At 37.5% G+C, this 27828-nt stretch overlaps 1 protein-coding gene across 7 annotated transcripts in view; it reads right to left on the reverse strand.

Moving 5' to 3' along the window:
* LOC129775168 (MAGUK p55 subfamily member 7) overlaps nucleotides 1–27828 on the reverse strand; it is a 77037-nt gene that overhangs the window by 32845 nt on the left and 16364 nt on the right. For 6 of the 7 annotated variants that reach the window (XM_055779546.1, XM_055779545.1, XM_055779551.1 and 3 more), the window contains exon 2: nucleotides 11676–11969. In XM_055779546.1, the coding sequence (XP_055635521.1) occupies nucleotides 11676–11718 (43 nt within the window). In that variant the 5' untranslated portion in view covers nucleotides 11719–11969. Of the gene's footprint in view, nucleotides 1–11675; nucleotides 11970–12258; nucleotides 12448–27828 lie in introns of those variants that run through there. The other variant, XM_055779547.1, reaches the window with a different exon arrangement.

The raw sequence follows: 27828 nt of genomic DNA on the forward strand, positions 1-27828 counted from the left end.
AACCCGCATTCGGAACAGAACACATTCGGTTCGGTGGACATCAAGTCAACAGGCAGTTGCAGCGAGTGGTGAGTGGCAAACGCAATCGCAAAACGGCAGCTGGTAGCAGAAGAAAATAGTTTGTTCTTTATACAATCTGCTTCGGTGGCAAATCCAGAACAAGGCGGCATCGAGGGCGTTCGAAATGGTTTTTTTCAAAACCACGAGTACAAAGTTTTCTAAATTGGAACCATTCCATAAAACAAGGCGCTTATCAGGGCCATTAAACCTTTCAAAAAAGAGTTTACGAAATATAGTTCAATGCTTTCTAAAATAATATCCAAAATAATAATAAAAAACAATTTGATTTTTTCATAATTTGTTTGCCAGGATCTGCTGAGTATGTGAATTTGGCAGTTGTTCTGAGCTTATTGATAGTTGGGGACTTTCCTGATTATTCAATTTACACCAATTCTTAAATTGTTTCCAGATTGAAAGTACAGTAATTTACAATTAGTTCGACATTTAGCTAATTGGACGGACATGTAATGCGACATAATTAGTTGGACATTTTTGTAAACATAGAGATCCAAATTATGACCCCACATTGAAAGTCGACACTGTACCACTGTCATCGCAAATGTTCAATTACAGGTTAAAATCGCCTCCAATGCGACACTGAGTGGCGCTTCGGCACGTCGCATTGAATGTAATTTACTGTACAACATGTCACAAAGCTGGATGGGAAGAAATTTTCCAACTGTGAAAGCTGTGGCGAGTGGCAACAAATCGCTAAACAGGAAGGTTTAGCCGAACAAGATGGGGATATCGAGTGATAACAAAACAATAAACTCTTTAGAATGAAGATAATTTTGTGATCCTGAAAAGGACCCTTTTTAGCCTGCATGTGAATCCAACGAGCGAACAAATCGTAATGAATGTATTTTTTTGCCATCGCTGCCTTTTAACGCTCATTCGTTCGTCTCGTTGGACTCGTCCCTTTGGCTGAGTCTGCCGATTTGTCTCTATCCTGTGAGCGTGTACCGCTAGAGTATAAAGCGCGCGGATCCAAAAAAATATCTCATTTTCTTTCAAACCGTAAACCAGTGTGGTTGTACGGCATCGTTTAGCATCGCATCGCATCACATCATAAAAAGAAAACAAGCAGCAACGTGGACGTGTTGACGTAACAAAGGAGGACAAGTTAAGGGAAAGGCAAAGTCTCACTCGAACCGTGCATGTTTCCAGTTCCCTGTTGGTCGCATTCATTGATTGCTCCGCAAGGGTAACTAGGCCGAACGGATTGGTGCCGGAGCACCAGTATACCTAACAGCGGTTATAGAGTTTCGACCGTCGGAGTGCTCGAGTTGGCTTGCAAAGCTGCTCACGACAATCAGAAAACACGCATCAAGAACAGAGCAGCTTCGGTTCGGCGCTCGTCAAGGCAACAACTAGTTTCAGCGAGTGGCAAACGCAATCGCAAAACGGCAGCAGGTAGAAGAAAGAAAAAGTTTGTTTATACAGACCGCTTTGGTGGCAAAACCAGCCACCGTAAAACACGGCGCTTTACAGGGCCATTAAACCATTCAAAAAAGAGTTATTAAAAGTTTTTCACAATACCAATGCATTCTAAAGTGACATAATATGACATATAATATAAACTGTTTTGTTTTGTTTAAACACCAAAGGTTCTTTTCAGAACCCCCAACATGTTCATAAAAAGTAAACAGTAAAGTAATTCATTTTTCAGGTAGATAGGTAGGTAGAAGAAAATAAAACAATATAATTAAAATATATATTTAGCAAAAGCTGTCCCCTTTGTATAGTCCTACGTCACTCCGGTTATGTCCCCGACATTACCCACCCGTCTTTTATAGTGTGTGAGTCAATGTCAGTGCTAACGAACGTAAATAGTCTATGTGTATTATAAGATTTAATCAACTTTGAACATCTGTTTACGTCTAACTGATTAAAATTTTCGGATACTTACAAAACAGAAATTTAAACCAAAAAATATAGGAAAAGCTTATTGAAACAAATTAATCGAAGAATTGTTGAACAAAAATCCCGTCCTAGAATGAAATTTCATTGAATTGGCAATAAAAAATCGCATATGAATTCTTTTCTCTATTGCGACATTTCTTCATAACGACCTTACCCCATAACAACACATTATCGTTTCTATTTTATAGTGTGTGAGTCAATGTCAGTGCTAACGAACGTAAATAGTCTATGTGTATTATAAGATTTAATCAACTTTGAACATCTGTTTACGTCTAACTGATTAAAATTTTCGGATACTTACAAAACAGAAATTTAAACCAAAAAATATAGGAAAAGCTTATTGAAACAAATTAATCGAAGAATTGTTGAACAAAAATCCCGTCCTAGAATGAAATTTCATTGAATTGGCAATAAATTTAAAAATGAATGTATTGTTTGCGCAATTGTTATATGGATAAAGCTTTTGATATCAAATTGAGGCAATAGCTTTAAGTACCGTTTGTTTCACTTCAAAATAAATTGGTCATAATTCAAAGGTTCGAAAAGGGTACTAAAAAGACAACATTGTGTAATGAATTCAATGTGCCGCACAATGCACAATTCATTCATCATAAAAAAATAAGGACTAGAGTCGTGAAAAGGGTAAAAATATCGGCTTCAATGATGTTCAATTGGTATATTTTGTTTGGCGATGAGATAAATAAAATTAATCATTTATTAAATTAGGACCTGACGGAGCAAGCAGATGCTTTCCAGATTATCTATGCTGGTTTATTAACAACAAAAAAATCAATGACAAATTACAATTTTTTTCTATCTAGAGAAAATTTTGTATCGGATGAATGAGCTGGCTTTTACATTCGTTGTTTAATGTTTTTTTGTTTCAATATGGTTAGATATCAATTGCTTTTGTTTATATTATTATATTATGTGATTGCGCTTGCGTGAGCTTGAACGTTCCACATAGTTATTTTTCACGCCTATGTCGTTCATCTGGAACACACATGTGTTTATAATCGCTTAATCAGATTCAACAGTTGCTGACACCGTCTAAACTAGGCATTAAATTAAACACGTTTGAATCGTTTTACCGCATGGGACCGTTTCAGTGCGTGGATTGTTAAAATTTAGACGGAAGGCTCTTGTGTCGCAGTGTCCGCAGTTTTCATAAAAAGACGTGGGTTGCGAGTCTCCGATGTTCACCCGACCACCCAATATAGCGACGACTCTACTACCCCTCTCCATCACCTTCTAATCGGAGAACCCGTTTGTAATAAATCGAACTCATAAGAAATCCTGTGACTAATCACCCATAGTGCTCTTTCATTTTGGCTTGCAGCGACGGAAAATATCAAAGGGTAAAGAAGGCAACCAAGGAGGAAACTAGATCAACGATATATTTCTGGACTAATAGCAAACAGTACACTTTCATTTTGACAAGCGGCGATGATGAATGAATGATGAATAGTAACCTGAGAAGGCAGCCGACAGAACTCCTTTGTTATAAATTGGAGCGACAAGATCGAACACTTAATTGTTTAGGGTAAACTTTTCTTTTAATTTTTACAAAATCTCCTTTTAGAGTTATACACAATGGTTTCAAAAAACAACCCGGAACCTACCGTCAACTCGGGGAAGACTGAAGAGTTTGAAGAGCTTTAATGTTTTTTGTTTCAATATGCTTCACTATTGCTGGTTCTTGTAGTGTTATTTGGCTACTACAAGAATCAATTTCTCTGAAAGCTGTGCTGCATACATCTATTTCATCTATTTCAAGACAAACTGAATAAACCCATGATCAAGAATTGCACATGCCCGTACGTGAGATTTGAAGCCTCTCAACTTTTTTGTGCGTGTTCGTTGTTTCTCGAATACATTGGGAATCCGCAGTATAGACATAGGTATCAGGGAAGATGTTAAAAAGAAAGGACCATTCAAATGAAGTTATTCCATAAACCAAAGCTGCAATAATAAATATGCGCAGGAAATCAACGGTTGGCCGAAGGTTGAAGACACAGAACGATATCAGCATTGTGGACGGTGCCAATGGTTGTGTGGGTAGTCTAACAGCCTCACAATCCAACCGGCCTGGGTTCAATCCCAGCTGGCGTCGTAGGGATTTTCAGCGGTGAAAATTCTCTGATTACGTATTCCTTCGAAATCCACGTAAAGCTGTTGCCCCGGCTCATAAGTCGTTGAATCTGATAGATAGGAACAGGTGATATAGTCACCTCCCTAGTGTCAGTGATTAACACCAAACGCGGCGGAAATATTCCGACGTAAAACAATCGAAGATAAAAAAAAAGAAAACGTGTCCGAACTAAGTTACTACCCTACTTTCAATATGTCGATGAATTGGAGATCTAAATTGAAAGGCAAAATTCCACAGAAAAGAATTCACAATATGAATCTCAACGCTTTTGAGCACTTGCGAACGAAAACTGGTTTAAAATTTAATTGTTTATTCAGTGTTCTTCTTAGATCTCTGAGGTTCACACGATAGCGGCATCTTTATTGATTGAGAATTTGTGCGACTTTTCTGTTTCGTTCTTGTTATATTGTTGAAAGATTAAGAAACCAATGATGAAATAATGGGTATTAAGAATATTTTGTTCAGAGCTCGAAAAAAAATCCGGAGTTCGTGCCTCTACACTAGAATACCCCCTTAACATATTGACTTTTGAAACCCTCTTTATAAATCTATTGCCACATATATAGTGTCCAAATCGATTGGTGAAAAAATATCGTGTAATTATTGAGCAACTAGCTGACTCGGCAAACGTTGTTCTGCCATATAAATTAATTCTAGTTAATATTTTGGTTGTTAAATAAAAAATAACTAATGTATCGCAAGTGTTTTTGAATGTTTTCACGATCTATAAAATTAATCGAATGTGATCAATAAAATAGAACAAATGAAACGATTTGAACGAAAGTGTGATGCAGAGCAATTCAGAAATCCCCCCCCCCCCCCCTTAGAGAGGTGGGTGGAGAGTCTAGCCATCATAGAAACATTTATTGCACTTTAAAGCCTCAATATGCCCAATTTGGTTTCATTTGCTTGATTAATTCTCGAGTAATGCAGAAATTTGTGTTTCATTTATATGGCAGCCCCCCCTTAGAGAAGAGGGAGGACTATCTAACCACCGTAAAAACATTTATAGCATTCTACAACCTTCACATGCCAAATTTAGTTTCATTTGCTCCATTTGTTCTCGAGTAGTGCAGAAATTTGTGTTTCATTTGTATTATTGAAATAAAATAAATTTCCCCATCAAATACATCCAGTAATGAAACAACCAGTATATTTTACGGATAGTTTTGACTATTTAAACATTTACAAACCTCAGCTAGTCTCATTTTACGTGTTGGCTCTTTGTATACCATATTGAAAATAGAGCAATATGTTTTGTCACAATTGTCGGAGACGTTTATCTAAAATCGTTTGAATGAAACACCCGTCTAATCAAATAAAAAAAAAGTAAAAGCAAACTCCAACTGCTGTCCTAGGCCAAGTTAATTCTCGACACCACATCAAAACGTCGGAACAAAAACCGTCGCTGCCGAAAATAACTGCTGACGACTTTAATTTAAACCTGTCTACGGTTTCATTGTGGTTGCTGTCAGCTGTGGTTGTTTAATCCGCACCGATACCGTTTCCGTTTGGTGGTTAGCGTGTAAAAGTCATATCACAACAATGGAACCAATGGTTTTTGTTCGTTTGGCTAGTGACAAAATGGCACCTGAGCTTAACCGCGCCACCAATTATTATAGATCACATGGATCCCGAATTTCCAGTGTTAGACGAACTGTCAGCATTAGATTTGACGACTTTTCCAAGAATCTTTGATTCAATAATGCTTACAACGCAAATCGTCCACTCGTCAACATTGGGAACTGATGATACACAACCCGCACAAAATGCTAACGATGCTGAAATCATCATAAGCAGGTCTCATTTCACACTCGCATTCGACTCACACTACGCTGTCGTCAGTTTGAAGCTAGAGCCATGCTCGAGTATTTTGTTTTTTTTTTCTCTATAGCAGCATAACTGCGATGAAAGCAAAATGTTGGAATCTAACGAATCTCTCCAGCATACATACATACGTACGGCAGTTTGAGGATGATTAGAACAACTTCAGTTGTATTTCAAAGGAGTGGTATTCCTTCCTGAACAAACATCCCATTAATTAAGGTGGAAAAGACTGCTTCGTCGTTCTTCTACCATTCCAAGATGGGGAACCTTCGTTGAAGTAGTTGAAAATAAATCTACGACATTGAAAGTGCCACAGGTCTATAGTCTATACTTTTTTGCTGAATTGGTTTTCATAGTCGCATTCTATTATAGGGTCACTGATAGTGCGTTAATTTTTGACTCGAAATCTGTCTAAGACACAGAATCACCCGCAGTATTAATCTGATTTGGCACTCTGTGATTCTCCTTTTCTTCCGAAAATAATGGAAAAATTAAATGGAAATTTTTGACGACATTAGTCATTCGAACGTCTTCAACATAATACGTATACTCGTGCACGGTGTCACGGACCGAAAGTTGAACTTCTTTGTAATGCTGCTACTGTGTAATTTTCAGGCATTTATTTGAAGAGAAGGTATGATTGAATGAAAAATCTCCAAAAAATATGTTTTCTTCGTCTCTATTATATTTTAATAGGCATCTAATTCAGCCTCCTCAAAACAGAGTAATTTTTTATACTCCAACACAAATAACGATTTTTTTTTTCGAATTTTTCACTGTTATTAATTAAAAGTAAGCACATGAAAGTATAAAGAGCTAAAAAATAACATAAAAACGTATTCATCGATTGTGGTTTCATTGGAGTATGAATCAGAACATACCATAACTGCATACAAACATATTTTTTACATTTCATGCAGTTGTGGCGTGTTTGGGGTTGTCCACATACCACGTGAACAACTTCAGGGGGGGTAAGGGTTACGAAAATGTCCACGCTTGTCCACGGTGAGATGGGAGGGGGTATAGATAATGTACACGTGGACAAGTTAAATACATCATTTGAAAAAAATCACATCTGTATTTGACAATAAATGTGCTCCCTTGGCCGAGTGGTTAGCGTCATAACTAACATGCCGGATGTTCGGGTTCGATTCCCGTTCTGGTCGGGGGAATTTTTCGTCAAAGAAATTTCCTCCGACTTGCACTGTGATCACGCGTATTCTAGAACTTGCCACTCAGAATGCATTCAAGGCGTGTTATTTGGCATAGAAATCTCAACTAAGTACTAATAAAAATGACGCAAGTAATACTACGTTGAGACGGCGAAGTTCCTCTAGGAACGTTAGTGCCATTGAAGAAGAAGAAGATTTGACAATAAATTAAATTTATTCTGCATTTCCGAGAAAGCAGTCTGAAAAAAATCCATATTTTTTCATATCCGAATTATTTTCATTAGTTTAAGATGACAGTCCTGATATGACAGGATGAAGACACCGTCAATGTATGCTAGAATGTTATAATATTAAAAATATACGACATTGTTTTCCTGGGGTTTTTTGATTCAACTTGCGCTCTTGATGTAGAAACCGTTTCGCTTTCATCTTTTGAAAACTTCCAATGCTTCGCGGAAATGTAACACAAACAACAAATTCTTTTATGGATACACGTACTGTATCTCTCGGAAGTGTACTAAGCATCTCTTCTGCGTACGCTTCTATTGGGTTGCCCAGAAAGTTCGTACCGTCATCAATGGTAATCAAACCGAGACGCTGATCAAGAATAATCCTCAGTACACGACACATGAATTAACAGCTTCATTACAAATACAGTAGAACCCCGATTATCCATAAAAATGGTATGGGAAGATCACCGCGAATAACAAATATCGCGGATAACGCATTTATGGACTAAAAATGAGATGCAAACTAGGGTTGGGCGATCTTAACAAAAATATTGTCGAATCGATTTTCTAAACGGCGTAGGGATCGATCCACTAATTATATCGGTACCAAAGAATCGATCTTTTCCGAATTGATCTCGGAAGAATCAAATGCTTTTTCCCAATTTATCTGATTATTCTACAGGAGTGTTACTGTCCTTTAAACAGGGAATACATATTTCATATTTCTATTCAAACATCAAAAGTATTTTGCTCTGATCCTCAGCATTAAGGCCACAACAAATTTTAAAGTCCAGAATGTGGGAAATGAAGCTGACATAAAAAAAGTATTTATATCAATATACGATACCTTTAATAATGAATTCATTCAATCTGCACTAAAATTAATAACAGTGTAGGAAAACGCAAAGTTTCCTAAACGCAAGATCTACCGGAAGACGGGACGTTTGAAAAAGAAATGGTAATTGCCGAAGGCCGAGCCGATGACAAGAAAATAATTCTCATTCTTCCGGTGTGAGAACAAGGAGTTCAGATTCCTTGTGGACTTTCCCCGTAGATGAAAATTTTTTGAAAATGATGAACGACAAGGACTTCAGAGAACTCAATCTAATCTGGTATCACTTCAGGAAAATGAGAGCCCTGAGAGAAAATTGAGCGGGAGAGAATTTGAATCTCTTGGTTGGATGATGCATTGTATCGAGTTAAGAGAAACAATTCAAAGATGACTTCTAAGTTTTGCGACCCTGGTCACGACACAGAAAAATATATTTTCAAACGTATTCATCTTGTGCCGTCAGGGAGTCGTTTTATCAAATAAATTGATGGAAGAAGCATTATTGGAAATTCAACAACTGGTATTTGCCCAGAACTCGGCTGACAACGATCCCATAAAAGCCAAACGTGCGATACGTCCGTCATGCACTCGAAACCGATTCTTGGTTTTGGCGCCGGTTCTGAAAACCAACCTTTCACATGGAATTGATGTCAACATCTAGTTCAGTTATCCTATGAACCACTGGTTGAGCCAACTAGTTGCTGCTAGTTCTTTCTCTATCAGCATTTGTACGAAATTAAATCGTAGACGAAGTGATCCAAATGTTGACATTATGTTGAAAAAATTTTGGTGGTCTTCGGTGAGAAAAAAAATAAATCTACAAAAAGTTTTTTCAAGATCGAAACATTTGAAAGCAAAAAAATCGATTTCTTCGATTTTCTCGAGTCGATTCAAAAGATCGATTCAAAAATCGGAAATCAGGATGGAAAAGATCGATCTCTAAAAATCGATCCGAGATCGCCCAATCCTAGTGTAAACACGAAATAAAAATATTTCAGCAAAAAACATTTAATGGATCGTATTTCGTATTTTCGATCGTGGCTGGTAATGCAAAATCTAAGCATTCACAACAATATTGAGTGAAAAAAAATCTTTGAGCCAGCCAAATGACCTACGTTAGCTATCCTCAAAGTCTGTCTAAACCCGGAGAAAGTAATTATTTGTTTCAGATATAGTGGAACCCCGATTATCCTCGAGCGAATGATCCGCGTGCGGGTAAATCTATAGGCCTTCCCGAAATTTGTCAGTGAGTGATAGGCTCATGCACTTTTGTTTAGGTCATGGCTATCACATTATCTGTCCACTGGTGTACACGACCTTGTATATGCATAGTTTTATGATTTCTGTAACATTGTTTTCATGCTGAAATATATTTTTTTAGTGTTTGGAACTCAATTGTAGTCCTTTTTGGGTTATCCGCGATTATCGTTATACGTGGGGAGCTAGCCACACTATTCCGCGGATAATCGGGGTTATACTGTATTGCATCTTTAGATTACCATTTGTTCAGACCGGAGGAAAAAATCATCCATAGCAATCATAAATAGCACGTTGCGCAGTCTTTTGACAAAAAAAAACAAAGAAGTTCTGCGATGATGGAATTTTGAAGTTGCGTGAAGGATGACGAAAGATTCCATTATTTTAGGTACTGACTAACGTCTATTAGTTTGAGCAATATAAATGTTGATCAAATGAAAACTACATAACACCGCACAACATTTAAATATTTTGAACAGCATGATGATATCGATTTTTTATACCACTGAGGCCTTGTTTCATTGTTTGATTTTCTCCAAAACTTAGACAGCTCAGCCAGTTAACGTCAGTTTATGCTACAAAATGTCCGAGATGAGATTCACAAGCGACCTAACATAAAGTTGTAACGCAATATAAAGTAATTACAACGTAAATGGAATTTGGATGAAACTAAGAAGTTATACAAATAACTTCACGGATAATGTTGGGAAACAAATCAAAAAATTGAGTACAAACTGCTACTATTGATTAACTATCCATAAACTTTTATATCAATGTTTAAACATAGCATGGAAAATGGATACGAACCTAAAATGGAATTTTCTTTTCCGATGTTTTTTCAAAAAAATCGAGAAATGTCCACGTGGACAACAAGAGGAGGGGTATAGGAAATGTTCACGCTTGTCCACGGAGTGGGGGAGGGGTATCTAAAATCCTGCTTTTTCTGTCCACGTGGTATGTGGACAGTGGGGTGGCTGTCATACAAATGAAACACAAATTTCCACATTACTCAAGAATTAATCAAGCAAATGAAACGAAATTTGGCATGTGGAGGTTTTAGGGTGCAATAAATGTTTCTATGGTAGTTAGACACTCCACCCCCTCTCTAAGGGCCATACAAATGAGAGACTAATTTCTCTGCATTACTCGAGAATTAATCAAACAAATGAAACCAAATAAGGCATATGGAGGTTTTAGGGTGCAATGTTTCTGTGATGGTTAGACACTCCACCCCCCTCTCTAAGGGGGGGCTGCCATACAAATGAAACACAAATTTCTACATTACTTGAGAATTAATCAAGAAAATGTAACCAAATTAGGCATCTGGAGGTTTTAGGGTGTAATAAATGTTTCTACGGTGGTTAGACACTCCACCCCTCTCTCTAAGGGGAGGCTGTCATACAAATGAAACACAAATTTCTGCATAACTCGAAAACTAATCAAGCAAATGGAGCCAAATTTGGAATGTGAAGATTTTAGGGGGCACGAAACGTTTCTATGGTGAATAGACATCCCTCCCCTCTCTCTAAGGGGAGAAGAGGGGAAGGGTTTATCTTTATTCTATCATATTTTGTGTATCAAACATTTATTCCATGTAACGGAGAAACATGTTAAGTGGTAGAAAAATCTTGAACGAGAATTGTGTCTGAAAATAATCTGATATTATAATGATGAGTTTTGGTAGAAGTACTAGGAATTTTTCAGTAGAAGGTAAATTCAACAGGGTCGATTAGGAGATCAATCAATGAACAGTCCTGCGATTGAACTCATGAACTTGCGCTTAGTAAGAAAACGTGAAGGTATTGATAACAAAAAACGAATTTTGGGCGGGACGAAGTTTTCCGGGTCAGCTAGTTAATCTATACATTTCATTCAACATTTTTCTAGAATATTAAAAATGTCACTTGTCCAAAAAAGTAACTCCTATACTTGCGCCGGTGTCTCAGACCGAAAGTGTAAAAAAGTGACACTTGTCTCCTTCTTACCAACAAATGCGATACGCTAAACGATGACGAACGGCGAATAACGAAGCTAGAGAGAATAGCAAAGTCATAGTGTTGATATTTTCTGAGAAATGAACGAATTCTTGATTTCTCGGTCTGACAGACCTATGCGCGAGTATAGGAAAAAATTCATAAAATGAGCTGGAACACGGATTTGAGCCGCTATAAAACCAATAGATGAAAGCAGTAAAAGCATGACTAAATCCTACACCCACTTACCTGGATCGTAGCTTCCGTCCGATGCCATAACTGCTGCAGTCATTATCTATTGCGAGTACAGTGTTGATGGAACAAACTTAATTCACTAGTCGCGCTGGTTTTTGCTATCGCTATTGAATGGATATTGACGGCGTTTTCACAGCACTCTAATAATAAATGCACTTTTATTTATTTAAACAAGCTATAAACAGCCAAAATTTAGCACTCTCTCTTTTCATTTACGGTGTAAATTTTCGACACTTTACTCTCGCTCACTACACACTCGTTCATCGGTTATGTTTTCATTTTCCGACCCTAGACGTAGGACAGAGAATTGGAAACGTTATTAGATTGAATTGAAATTTCTTCACTTTCTCTTCACTTGATCTCGATATCTACTGGCAGACCATTCCCTTCATAAGGTGTGTGCGTTTTTGGATGTTTTTTTTTGCACTGAACTTTCATTCTGACACATAAAATACACCTGATACCTAATGTACGTATTTATGCGGGTTTCTAATTAGAGGACACCGAACACTGTGATCTGGGTGAGCGAGAATTCCCTTGCTCCTATAAAAATAGCACTCCTCGATAATATAAATACCTATATGGTGTGACACAATTAATGGTGACGGGCAGACGTTTTCCGCCGCAAGTGGCACAGTTGTATTTCGTGGGCGGAGTGGCATTCACCCTTATGATTCTACATGAACTGCTGCATCCTGCATCATCTAGCACTGTCCGTTTGCGGCTTCGATCAATTGTCAGAGCTAGCTCTTTTCACACGTCTATCCTGGGTGGTTCAGAGAAAAACTGTTCTACGAGAGCCGTGGTGGGTTTCGCGAGTCGCAAAGTATATCTTGGTACTTTTGGCAAGTGGATGCGATGGCGCCGGCCACTCACCCGTTTCCTGATGGTGGTCGTGGTGGTGTATATTACGAAGGATTGATTGACTACGACGTGTCAAGAGGTGTGTTTTGAATGAATGTGGGATATCACGTAATACCGAATTATATTACTGTAATTCGATCCAAGATCGGTGCACTTTTTTCTCTAAAACTCTAATTTCCTCACACTTTGTGCTCAATATTGCTCACCGTATCACAACAGATCTTCTTACTCACACATGGCTCATCATTTATACTGCTAGATGTATAGCTTACGAAAAGAAAACGTTGCGAAACATATCAAGTGTTATTTTTGTACACCAAACGACATTGTATACCAGTGTAGAATACTTGTTTGAAACAACATGTCGCTCTATTTTTAATGAAGCATCATTCCTGCGTCATGATGGTTTGATCTTGGTAAAGGCACCGCTGATATGTTACACACTTAGGTTGACTATATGTTAAGCAGCATTTGTCATACAGACGATGAGTCTTTACGACGCAAATCGAAAATAACAAGATATTGTTTTGTGGAGATAAGTGACTTACTCAACTTATTTATTTGGTCGTCTTATCAAGCAGCCATTTCATGCTAAACCGATATAGTCGTTCGCAGATTTTCGCGAGAAGGTGTTGTTTTGTTCTTTTCCGCAAAATATTAGACTCGTATTTTTTATTTTTTTCAATAGGGTGCCCATTTCCATTTTAGGGTAAATCAACTTTTACTAATTTTTTCTCAAAATATTTTTTTTTTCAAAAAGTTATTGCTTCTGAACTATTGGGCCGATTCAGATGATCGGTTTATTAATTTAAAGCCAAGGAGCTAGTCTTTTTTGGAAAAAAAAATTACACTCGCAAAAACGGATTTTGGTTTCGTAGTTTTTATACTATCTGTTTGTCATAGTTTACACGGTCTCGAGACCAAGGATCTATATTTTTTTCGTTTTTTTCTTGAAAGCTGAACTTTTTTTACAAAACATATCCAAAAATCAGTGAAGCGTTCTTTTCGTATTTGAGTTATGATTTTGCAAAGTTAACTGAGTGTCCAAAAGATTAACTTCTCACCTTTTTCAAAAATATTTTTTTTCAAAAATTTTGAACTTTTGAACTACTGAACCGATTGAGATAATCCACATAACAAATTGGAGCCAATGAGTTAGTCTTCTTTAAAAAAATATTACAATAGCAAAAGATGGACTCTACTCGCATAGGAATATTGAACGAAGACTAAAACAAGTAAACATCATAACTCAAACACAAAAATAGCTACCTGACTGATATGTAATATACCGTTCTGAATCATATTTCGGACGCTTAAGGCATATGATGCAGAAAACAGATCTAAACTTTATGCACAGGTATTATTTGGTTGATATTTTCAATAAATTAGTTCAATATGCTTTTGTGCTTTCTACTTTGGTACCTGTTTGATTGAAGACATAAAAATATCGTCGAACAAAATGCTTTTCAATTGAAGCGAATAAGAATCAAACTTCGGACACTAAATCAAATTTTGGACAGATTGAATTCAAATTTCGGACACTTTATTTTGTAATTTTTTGGACGAAAATTACATTACACTTGATTATATTTTATAGTCAACTGCGAAACACTTACCAAGCAATCACAGTAAACTGTTAACGATGATGAGAACTGATGAAACACGGGAGAAATTTAAATATTTATGAACGGGTAAATTCTACGTGCTCACGCTAAGGAAACGTCAAACACAAACGATAATGAGTAGTGTTGTAAGATTTCTGCCGATTATGTTATAATTCAAATGTAGTTTTCATGTGAAATGATAGTGAAACCAAGAGATTACTCTAAAGAAGCAATTGTGATATTAATTTGATAGTTATATCATCAGTGCATTAAGCATTTCAAAATATTAGAACAAAGTGTCCGAAATATGATGTTGTCCGAAATATGATTCAGAACGGAATGTCGATCGTTTAGATCGGTCCAGTAGTTCAAAAGCTATGATTTTTTTCTGGTGGATGCAAGAGGAAAAATTGATTTTTCGGAACATCACTTAACTTTCAAAAATCATAACTCAGAAACGAAAAAAAATGCCCCTCTGATTTTTCGGTATGTTTTGTAAAAAAAGCTCAGCTTTCAAAAAAATAAAATAAATAAAAATAAAATACTGCGTCCTTGGTCCCGAGACCGTGTAACCTATGAAAAACAACTACAATCAAAAATTACGAAAGTTCGCTTACCAAGCGATCGATCGTGAATTCAAACTCAGGGCCTAGAATAACTACGTCCACGCAACCATCATCAGCGATGGAAATCGATCCACGGTGGAACAAAGATCGATTCATCCATACAACTGCTCTGCTCTGCAAGAAACATCGGGCTGCTGTTCTATAAATAACCCAAAAATGATCAATATCAACTGTCTCCGCTGTCTGGTGTACTGAACAATGGAAGAACAGAAAGAATACCCTTACGCCTAAATGGCTACTACTGTGTAATTTACCATAATGTAATGGAACAGAAAACTTAACGCCTAAATGGCTACTGCCAACTAATGTGTAATTTACAATTTATAGAAACATAAAACATATTTGCATGTACACGATTAAACCCGGCTCTGTTACAGCTAAAATGCTAATGAGCCTAATATATAAATAAATGGGATAAAAAAAATTACGAAAACAACATCCATTTTTTGCGAGTGTAATATTTTTTTCAAATAATACTAGCTCATTGTCTTCAAATTAATAAATCGATCATCTGACTTGGTCCAGTAGTTCAAAAGTGATGATTTTTTTATAAAAGTCATTTTTGGAAAAATGGGAAAAACTTTATTTTTCGGGCCATCCTAAAATGGGAATGGGCACTCATTAGGAAAAATGAAAATATACGGATCTAATATTTTTCGAAAAAGAAAAAAACTACCACTTTTCACGAAAATCTGGAAACTACTATATCGGTTTGGCAAGGAAAGGCTGCAAGCACACAACAATTAAGATACCTGATCGGTAGGAGACGACGGGGTAAGACGGCCACCCTAAGCATAGATTGTATATAACATTATAACATAACATTATGAAATAAAAAGTAAAATTTCTGAAAACCAACGGAATTGCGGAAAATACCCTACAGATCGATACTGACATAATAAAATTTTCTATATCTGTATTTTTAGCGAAAAAAAAATCTGTATAAAAAATCTGTATCGGGAAACTAAGGGAAAATTGAATTTTGTTGAACTTTACCTTCAAATTATTCTGCAATTTCATCCTTGAGTAGCCTGAATTTGTTATCCAAGCCTTGTCTATTACCCGCTTCAATGAATTGAGGAAATTGGCGCATCAAATCATCAAGGTTTGGTAGCTTGACGAAATTTGAGGGTTTATCAAGACCGCAGTTTTGATAATTGAAATCAAATCGCTTTAAAATTTGTTTCACGAATTCAATACAGAAGTTATGATGAATCGATTTGAAGGTCAGTTTCCTAGCAGCATCCAATCCTTTCTCAGTTTTTTCGGCATCAACACCAACGAAAACATCCTCATGCTTCTTCAGAAAGCCTTGAAAATCTTTCACATCAAGTCAGCATCAGCGAATCTTTGCACGTAGCTCCTCAAACATAAGTTGCTCAACATGATCAACATTCTTGTCTTATTATAAAGTTCGCAAAATTGAGAACTTTCTGATTGGAAAGTGCAATAGACGTTATTCATAAGCGGTAGAACAAAATTTAGGAACAGCATATATCGGTTACATAAAGGGTATGTCACATCAAATTGCATCACGGAAAAAACGCTGTAGAAATTCGCCCAGTAGACCGATCCTTTTGAAAATTTTAGACAGTAAAATAAAAACTATTAAACAACTTTTGGCATTTTCTTTTTATTCATACTTCGAGCCCAAGCCCGTATGCTCGCACCTTCCTCTTCACCCCGTCCATAAGGTTCTGTACAACGTCAGGTTGTAGTTTTTTTTTGAACAGAAATCCATTTTCTCTTGAAGTCCGCCTCCGATTTGACAACTTTTGGGTTCTTCCGGAGGGCCTGCTTCATAATCGCCCAATATTTCTCTATTGGGCGAAGCTCCGGCGCGTTGGGCGGGTTCATTTCCTTTGGCACGAAGGTGACCCTGTTGGCTTCGTACCACTCCAACACATCCTTTGAATAGTGGCACGAAGCGAGATCCGGCCAGAAGATGGTCGGGCCCTCGTGCTGCTTCAATAGTGGTAGTAAGCGCTTCTGTAGGCACTCCTTAAGGTAAACCTGCCCGTTTACCGTGCCGGTCATCACGAAGGGGGCGCTCCGCTTTCCGCAAGAGCAGATCGCTTGCCACACCATGTACTTTTTGGCAAACTTGGATAGTTTCTGCTTGCGAATCTCCTCCGGAACGCTGAATTTGTCCTCTTCGGAGAAGAACAACAGGCCCGGCAGCTGACGAAAGTCCGCTTTGACGTAGGTTTCGTCGTCCATTACCAGGCAATGCGGCTTCGTCAGCATTTCGGTGTACAGCTTCCGGACTCGCGTCTTCCCCACCATGTTTTGCCTTTCGTCGCGGTTAGGAGCCTTCTGAACCTTGTATGTACGCAGGCCCTCCCGCTGCTTGGTCCGCTGGACGAATGAACTTGACAAATTCAGCTTATTGGCTACATCCCGGACCGAACTTCTCGGATCACGTCTAAACTACTTAACTACGCGCTTGTGATCTTTTTCACTGACGGAGCATCCATTTTTGCCGTTCTTCACCTTCCGGTCGATGGTTAGGTTCTCGAAGTATCGTTTTAGTACTCTGCTGACCGTGGATTGGACGATTCCCAGCATCTTACCGATGTCCCGATGTGACAACTCCGGATTCTCGAAATGAGTGCACAGGATTAATTCACGACGCTCTTTTTCGTTCGATGACATTTTTCCAAATTTACGAAAAATTGACAGTGAAGCATGGCCAACGTGATCTATACACTCTTATATGATTATAAGCGACAGCTGAAGATATAATTCCTAAAAATGAAATTTCTACAGCGTTTTTTCCGTGATGCAATTTGATGTGACACACCCTTTATGATCGTTTAAATGAGTCAATGTACGATTAGCGGGTAGATTACGATTATACTTAAAATGGAACGAAAAGAATAGTTTAAGCTCTTCAAATCGCTCAAGATTTCACTTAACCACTGCCTCCAACGAAAACCATCTCGTTTCGATGCATCAAACGTTTTCATAAATCAAGGTATCTATGCATGCACTGTAGTAAAATTAAAGTTTAAAATAGAATTTTAAAAAAATTGTAAATTCTGTATCTCTGCTGAAAATCTGTAATTCTGTATCTGAAATTTGGCGAAAAATCTGTAAAATACATAATATTCTGTATGTGTGGCAATCCTGGTCACAGCTTGCTGTTCCGAAACGGCCGGTCTTGATTAACGTTTCTGCATGATGATATTCATCTCCATTAGGTGTTTTTCCTCTGTCTGGCCCGTTGTTCCTACATACCGACCCAAAAATTGGAACGATGTAGCTTTCTTTCCCTCCGTTTTCTGCTTTTGCTTCAGTTGCAATCGCTTAGCACCGTCGGACGACCGGGCTTCCGTTCAATGCTCTCATTCTTCTCCAGAAGTGTAAGGATATTATAGATACCGGAATGGGCGTATCCGGCGGACTCAAAGTACTTGACGATGTCCACTTTCTATCTTAAAAAATCACTAAATTGAAATCTGTTTGCAGCATATACAAGGTATGACAGATGACTTCCGATAAAAAATGGAGATTCACACAGGATGTTTCGAATAATATTAATTTTTAAAATGTTTAATTTTCATATGCATTTCTTCAAATTGTCCGTAGAACGGAGTATGTTGAAACGCTAAACCACATGATTTTAATGGGCGGTTTTGCTTCTTGAACCATCTACAACTGTTTTACGAAACACTAAATTGAAGGAATCACATATAAACAATTGGAAAAAGGGGTTTTGGTACACTTGAGTTGTGTGGGAGTAGTCTGATACACGAAAAATTGACACTAATAGGAATTAATATACGAAACAATAACATAAAGAATACTATTTTAGACACTTTCATGTCAGAGTAGAGCCACTTCAAACGGCCTTGTTTAAAATCATTCATTTTCGTTCTACTATATACTTATTTCACAAACTTTTCGTAGTAATCGTAGTAGGAATTATGTGACACCACGGTATAATTCGTCGCATTATCCCAATATATTATTCATCAGGGGCATTGGGCTTTGGGATCAATTACCTAACGAAATTAAGAGCATTAATAGTGTAGGTGGATTTCATCGGGAATGCGTTAAATGGTTCAACAGGAGGAATCAACAAAGTTAATTGAAACTATAGATTAAGATTAATTATTATAAAGAAGTGAAGACGGATTAATGAGCTCAATGAATTAAAAGTAAATGTAGTAAATGAAAAAGAGAATTCCTTACGCTACAGTGATTTGAGTTGCAATAAAAATAAATAAATAAATAATGAGATCTATGGGATCATTCAAATATTCAAATATTACGTAACGCGCTCAGAAAAGGAGGAGGGATGTCTTGTGAAAACTTGTTTAGAAATAAGTCCAAATAAGTCTAAACATGTTTATGCAAATGACCATTTGTTACATGTTACGTAGGGAAGAGGGAGTCTAAAATAGTAAATGAATTGCGTTAAGTCATATTTGAACGACCCCTAGTTGATAAATTAACAAATTTGACTTGTTTCAATGCTGTGTGTTTATAAAATACGTAAAACATACTGAGGACGAAATAAGGATGATTCTCATTTTTTGAATTTATCATCATTCATTCATACAGCGATCATCGACAAATAACGTTCGGCATCTGCAGCAAAGTTTAAAAAATAAACAATTTTTACTGGTTTCAACTTACCCCAGGTTTGAAAAAAAAATGGGTTGAGTTAAAATGCTCAGACCTATACGGAAAACGATTTTTCAGTTTAGTTTTCAAAACCACGACACTTGATTATCCTTATTTGATTACCTGAAATGCAATTCTGGCGATATTTTTGAAAAAAATTAGTTTTTTTTCGGACCGATTGAGTCAGCGCGTAAAAATGTTTGTTTTAAATTTCACGGAACAATGAAAAGTAAACAAAGGCGCGGATTGCGTTATAGCATTCCAATAATCTGGTAATGGCTGTCATAAGGTGGGTTGAAAGATAATGTTTACCATATATATTTTTATCACGTTATTCCATCATTCTCAGTATAAGTCATGGTCTCTGTTTTAACTTACCCCGAATTTCAACTTACCCGGTGTACCTTATACATAATTGAGGTTAATGCAATACACTAAAATAATTAATTATAATTGTCCAATAGTTGATTGTTTCAATAATCTAGAGAGTGGCGATAGGGTGTCGAAATATTTGTGTAACATGGTCAGTAAAATTATGCTTTATAGCATACGGCTTTTACTATAAAAATTCAAAATAGTACATTTTTCATCATTAGAAAAACTGGTCACTCGCACTTATCAAGCTAAATGTGATAGATTTATGTGTTTTTTTCGTCCAAATTTGTTCAAATCATATTCGATATAGTAGGTACATGTATGAAATAAGCTTGGTCTATTCACCTAGAGTCTAAATTTAAATTTTCCGATGCATACAAAAACGTTGTAAGAAACACATAACGCTCCGCAAATTGAGGCTTGGCTTAATTAGAGTGGCATATTTTTCCAGGGTCAAAGCCACAAAAGGAACCTCTTCAAGAGCAGAATGTGATAAGGTAACACTTAGTCCCCAAACATCAAAGTGATTGCAATGCTAATTAATCGCTGAGATTGAACAAAATATGTGTTCACCTCTTCTAGAATATGTGAACAGTTGTCCAATATATCAGATTGAATAAAAAAAAGTTTCACGAGAAAACCCTTAGATACCATGCGCACAGAACTATGGTCGAATGGCTATCGTGAGAGCAATTTCTGTTTTTATTTATATTTTGACAATGACAGTACTACTGAAGTACAGGGCCACTCAAAAATCATTCAATTCTTCAAACATAAGGTGCCTATCAATTTGGTGTCAATAGTCAATAGTTATATTACCAAACAAGCGGGTGACCACTTTGCCCCCATGACTAATTTGCCCTCACTACCCCTATCTATTAGCTCGTACCATACTATTTTTTTCGGATGATCTGGGCATGAAAACGGTGTCAGCGAAGTTTGTTCTGAATGTGATGAATCGTCGCATGGATATCGCCTACTAGGCTGCTGAATGACACCAATTATGAACCAGATATACTCAAAAGGGTCGTATTCGGGAATGGCATTTGAATTGGCCGAAAATGACCATACTCATCCGTTCAATCTTAAAACTAGCAAAGTCAAACGAGATTGGTTTGGTGGATTCTTGAAGTAAAATGGCACATTCAACATTGATTGTCACCGAATATCTAGGGTATTCTACATGCTGGTAACGCCATCCTTTTGTACCACAAAATTTCGTTGCGGAAAAAGACATTGAACGGCCTCAATCCAATTGTTCTGCTCTGGTTTCAAGCCAAGACATCTACTATTGATCCCAGAACACTACTAGAGGAGTTGTGTCTAAAACGCGCCTGCCGGGCAATTTGATCCGCTGGATTTTCTCGTAAACCGGCAAGAATAGAAATTCGATGGTTATAGGCAATCGTGCTTGTCAATGATAGAATCCTACCATACAAGTTTTACATTTGTAACATGTTTGAAAAAAAAAAATTTACTTTCAAGCGATTTTCGATGTAATTTTTTACATCATTTCTATAAGGTTTTTGTAGCTTGAAACCGATTCAGAGGCGATAACTGTGCGTCATATTTATTAAGTCGAGTTCCCGGTGGAAATCTCAGATGAAGACATCGGTAAGAAAAGATTCATTTCCTTCTCAATTTGACATTTTCCGCATCAGCTTACCATCGGGCAGTATGGCATACCCTCGATCAGGGTAATCGGGAGAAATCGCTTGTATGTGAGGGATGCCGAAGGATTTTTTCAAATATCTCTGCATGACACGAATAAATGTCATCAAATGTAATCATAATGAACAAAAATGAGCAAACCATCACGATATTTCTAAATCATGTTCGATAAATCACACAAACTGTTGTTTCACATACTTTGGAATGGCATCAGTATGTTATCACAAAATTAAATGTCTTCAAAACGAAAACATGTTTTCACATCTGGCATCTATATTATGTGCTCAGAGAAAGTAGGAGAAAAAAGAGCGCCGACTGGAGAATTATTGCACGAATGCTGGGAGAACACGCTCACCGGAGAAACGGTTTCTTCTCTTCGCTGGTCGACATGAATTGAATAGATTGATGGAATCTCTCATTCATACAAGCTGTTTCTCTGAGCTTTATACCTGCTGGGCCATTTAACACCCTATGATTGGAAAATATAAAATTTGACCGCCTTGCAAAATAAATTTCGTAGCACTTTTGTTATTCAGTATTTTAAATACAGAACGATTACAGAGGACTGAGGGTTAACTAATCTACGTAGTGACGCAGTTGCCTTAATGTTTAAGAGCACGGTCAAGATAAATTCATTCTCGCTTAGGAGGTGCGTATTATACACTTCTCCTATACCGTCACTTACGGCAGTCTAAACATCAAACATAACTTTCGTTCGTTCGTTCGGTAATGAAGTAAAAAAGACAGTCTGTGTGGGTGATTTGGCCATGTGTTGGCGTTTTGAAGACATTTAATTTTGTGATACTGAGATCATTTCAAAGTATGTGAAAAAATTGTTTGTGTGATTTATCGAAAATGATTTAGAAAAATCGTAATAGTTTACTCATTTTTGTTCATTATGATTACATTTGAATACATTTATTCGTGTCGTGTAGATATATTTGAAAAAAATCATCTGGCATCCCTCACATACAAGCTGTTTCTCTCGTGAGAATGTTATGCGGCCGAAAGCAAGCAAATTGCCCCGATCGAGGGTATACCATACTGCCCGATGGTAAGCTGATGCGGAAAATATCAAATTGAGAAGGAAATGAATCCTTTCTTACCGTTTTCTTCATCTGAGATATATCGATTCAATCGGTTTTAAACGCGATCGGATTTCACGATTCGATTGAAATCGACTTTTGCTTTCTGAAATCCGACTCAAATTCAATTGAACTAACCTTGCCTTGACGTAAAACAAACGTTAAAATAATTTATCCGCATCTGAGGGAAAATTTACTCTTCATCGGATTAGCAGGCCCAATTTTTTTATATTGTTAAAGTTTGAATGTAGATATTTATTCGATGTCATATGAATACTTAGAAGACATAGTACTGACCCGTACGTAACATTTTCTCAATAAATTTTCTTGTATTTCCGCCAAAACGTTATCCATGGAATAAAATAATCATCAGACGTAATTTTCGTTCAAGATTTCTCCCCACTTGCAGAGAATGTGTTACTTTTGTAAATAGAGCACGTATTTGACACGGTAGAGTCAATTTTCATTTATAGTTTTTGTTTAAAAAGCGTGGTTATTACCATTTTTGCTCCACAGAACGGAACATGCAGCTCAAAGTTGTCTATATCGAATTGCGTGGCAAGGTTGCTACATTTGCACAACTCGTTTGGACTTGAGTTGAACGGATTACAGAGTGCATAATTGAAATCCGTTCGGGTAGTTTTTTCAAGATAGGATATCAAAATACGGGTGAGTAGTTGATCAGTGGACGGATCTGTATTTTCCGAGGAAATTACACTATCGATTTTCCCAGAGCGCATTTTGTTGACTAACCAAACAAAAAATGTTTGTATGAAATAATCCTCGTTTCTTTCGTTCAACCGAATACATCTAGCAAAACTTCAAGACTTCATTTGTTGTTTGAACACGTTTGCGTTTTGGTCTAGCAATAGCAAAGGCTGTGTCGGCTTTGCTGATGACAGCGTCTCGAAGTGAATGTATTCTTCTTCAAGTCGCTTTTATTGATTGTGTCTTCAAACTCCAAACAAAACTTTATATTTGCTTGCGATGGTTGTTTATTGAATAACTCATCATCAAAGAAGAAGGGGTAATTTTTCATTCAAACTGAAGTATCTCTGTATGGAAAGGTCCTACAGGCACTAAATGAAAGCTGGTTAATAAAGTTAATTGGATTTTCTATTAGGTTGGCAAGCAAAAAATTGTATTAGCCCAGAAAATCTTTGAAAAAACAGAGAAAAATCAATTTTTCATTTCTTCCCGATATTGCTACCTACTGAGAATTGTAGCCTCCAAAAATTCCCGACTTCGCACTCTATTCCTTTAATTTTTTTGTCGAGGGTCGAGTCCGAACTGTATAGCTCAGAGTACTATGTAACTTTTTCTTATTTAGACCGTATTGGTATGGAAATATTACGCGTATTGCTCAGGGGGTGCAAATTACCCCTACTTACTCCACTGATCAGGAAGCCATCCGACTCTTAGTTTTGAATGAAGAGTGGAATCTGTTAATACCGTACTCTTCATATTTAATTACTGTTCAGACTTTCAAACATTCCATTTTATTCTGAGCATGAAAACCAGAAATCCGATATGCGAAAACTATCCTACGCTAGTACGTTCGCAAGTTCCCCCAAATATTTATATATACCTACTCTTATATTCGATTTTTTCTTCGCCATTTGATGCTGCTGCTGCCGTAAGGAAATGTGAGAGCTATTTTTATCGCAATTTATAAACCGAAAACATGTTTTCTGCTACCGCGACTCTCTATTTTCCCTAACCGCGATCTGCGCGACTGGGAACATTCTCCTTCGAGTGTTTGGGTACAGGATACTCTACTGCTCACTCCATTACAATGTTGATTGATGGACTTTGGGGAGGGACGGCAGCCAAGGTTGATTGGCAGTTTAAACTACTAAAACATTCAGTCACAGTTGCAGAACTTTCTTGTGATGCATTGAAATGGAACGTTACTGTTCGATGCAGGGATACACTCAATTAGATGACGATCGATAATAGTTTATTCAGTATCGATTCGATTACACCGATTCACTCAAGCACTCAAGATAGCAAGTGTTTGCTCTTAACGAACGATTAATTTTGCATCACTTCCAAAGAACAAACCTAATTGGCGCGGTAGCTCGATACGGCTTTAATCATGCAACAAGACAAAGGACTAGAATTGCGATTTGTGCTTATTTAAACACCCCCCCCCCGCAGAGACTCTAGTAGAGAGTGCTCAAATGGATAAATATAATTGATATTTGATACAATGCAAGAATCGATATAAATGTAACGATGCTCAGCGGAGACGTTCATCGTTCAATATTCGGTTTAATGGGAATAACAGCAAGCAGAAGCGAATCGAACGAAAGGGTTCCTAACTCCAATTAATAACAGGCTGATTCACTTCAGCAAAATTTCTCACGTAATCCTGCTCGTACTATTCGCCTGTCGGAGGAAAAGGCTTGCAGAGTAGGTGAGATACAACGAGATGATGTTTTGTTATTGAATCACCGCATCCGAGAGAGGACATAATATCTCTTGAAAGCTTCTCAAGGACACTTGATAGCATTATTTCGCCTTATAGCTCCATGTTCAATATTGTGTCCCATTCTACGTTACAATTAGTTGTAGGTAATCGATTAAACGAAATTGAATTTGTTTTGTGTAACGAAGGCTCTGAAGGAACGGAAAACATAATTGATGCTGAAATATCAGTTGAACAGAAAGTTTAAATAATCGAATTCCTTTTCTATTATACATATCTGTAATGCCTAGTTCAATAGAACGCAATTCAGTTTAATAAAAATGCAAATATTTCTGCCGTTTGAATATTTTCTTAGACATAATATTGCGATCCCTATTTTCGCAGTGTTTTTTCGGGAATGGCAAAACGATTTTTTTGTGCAACAAAACTCGTAAAAAGAATGAATACTGTATTAATTCTGCTGGGAATAATGCTGTCGGTTTTTTTTTACACCGAAGATGCCAGACAATCAAGTTGAGAAGGTCAGAAATAATCACCTTTGTACCAAAGAGCCTCTGAAGAATTTTTGATAGTGCTAATCTGAAATGCTACAGTAGTTAAGATATTAGACTATCAAAAAAGTCCTGCGGTATTTTTTTTAATTTTCATTTGTTCATAAAATTAGTTACAATCATCTGTTTTAAGTCAAATATGCGCCGTTTTGTTCGATGACTTGTTCCCAACGAGATGCCAACTTCATAATACCCCTGTTATAGAAGCTCGCTTCCTTGTTGGCAAAAAACTCGGATAGCCAATTTTCACAGGCCTCTTTTGTGACTAACTTCTGACTACCTAGCTCGTTCGCCATGGACAAAAACAGGTGGTAGTCACTTGGTGCAAGGTCCGGACTATACGGCGGATGCAAAAGAACCTCCCATCCGAGCTCCCGGAGCTTCTGGCGCGTCACCAAAGAAGTGTGTGGCCTGGCGTTGTCCTGATGGAAGACAATGCGGCCTCTGTTTATCAAAGATGGCCTCTTCTTCATGAGTGCTGCCTTCAAGCGGTCCATTTGTAGGCAGTACAGGTCCGAATTGAGCGTTTGGCCATAGGGAAGCAGCTCATAATAGATTATTCCTTGACAATCCCACCAAACACACAGCAGAACCTTCCTGGCCGTTAATGAGGGCTTGGCCACCGTCTGAGCCGCTTCAGCGGGCTTCGACCACGACCGTTTGCGCTACACGTTGTCGTAAGTGACCCTCTTTTCATCGCCAGTCACCATCCGCTTCAGAAACGGGTCGATTTTGTTGCGATTCAGCAGCGATTCACATGCGTCGATACGGTCAAAGATGTTTTTTTGCGTCAACGTGTGTGGCACCCATACATCGAGCTTCTTTGTGAATCCAAGCTTCTTCAAATGGTTAATAACGGTTTGATGACTTATCCCCAGCTCTTGGCCGATGCTACGGCTGCTACTATGCCGGTCTTGTTATCCCCATTAAACCGAATATTGAACGATGAACGTCTCAGCATCGTTACCTTTATATCGATTCTTGCGTTGTGACAAATATCAATTATATTTATCCATTTGAACACTCTCTACTAGGGTCTCTGTGGGGAAAAAATATGCACAAATCGCAATTCAGCGATTTTGTCGCAATTTTCGACGACAGGCCTTCCGGAGCTATAGTATGACTCGATACAATGAATACAACTAGAACTACGCGCTTACAACGACACCTCGCGGAAATACCGCAGGACTTTTTTGACAGCCTAATATAAGACAGAAACAAGAAGGTGAATATTGGATAGAACAATGAACAATGGCAAAATGACCCCATCCAAAATAGCCTAAATATTTAGATTCGAAAAATTTTGAGCGCAAGTTCTGTTTGAATTCACATTTATTCGAATAGAATAAATGTTTCTTAATGTTCCTTGTGTATTTCATCAAACATGCTAACATTCGAAATATAACGGCGTCAGAATATGCTTGTGTATTTAGCACATTCCATTGGATCAAAAAAAAATTACCGTTCACTATTTTAGTTGGCATTCAACCCTCAAGATTAATGATTTTATTCAACAGCTATACTAGAAATCTTTGGCGAGACGAACCAAACCTTGTCAAAAAAAAGTCTAAGTTTCATCAGTATTTCATCACATGCGCCAAACCTTGTAATCTATCACACGATATTAAGGTATTTTTCATTATGTTGTCTATATTACTGACACTAACTGTGATCATAACAAGACAACGAGCATATTTTTGGCAACACAAATATCAAAAAGTATATCAGTGTTGTCCTCAAATTTCATTCTGTATAAAAACCCCCATTACTGAAACAATTATTGTTTTTTTTATAATCGAAACTAATGCTACAAAAATAGATATTTTTTTCCAAAATATATATTTTTATCAAGGCTCATATGGCGTTAGCCTGACGGGGCCGGGAGTTCAATATTTCGACAATGTTTGCCTTATAACTATGTTAGTAATATGTAACCGATTACTCGCGGTTGGCTCGAGGTTAGTATTACAAGTGTTTTCGTAATTGTGATGTTGCTGTCTTCAATGCTCTGTACCTGTGCCCGACACGGGATACTTCCTATTGGGATGCAGCTGACCATTAATCAGCAACGCCCCCTAGACTGTACCCAATATCTAGCGTGGTGTGTCTTCTCGACTCGAGGAATCCAGGATAGAATGGTAACTAGCCGGCGCAATCATCAGCTCGTGTAGAGTTGTCATGAGCGGTACAACCTTTGGCTCTTGTTGAATCATCAGTGGACTGCACAACCTTTGGCCCGTGTATCTGTAAAGAGTGTGTGTATGTATTGCCGCGACTAAGTAAAAGTTTATAGATCGGATAGGAGGGA

The sequence above is a fragment of the Toxorhynchites rutilus genome, chromosome 3 (genome assembly GCF_029784135.1).
Source record: "Toxorhynchites rutilus septentrionalis strain SRP chromosome 3, ASM2978413v1, whole genome shotgun sequence".
Lineage (NCBI taxonomy): Eukaryota > Metazoa > Arthropoda > Insecta > Diptera > Culicidae > Toxorhynchites > Toxorhynchites rutilus.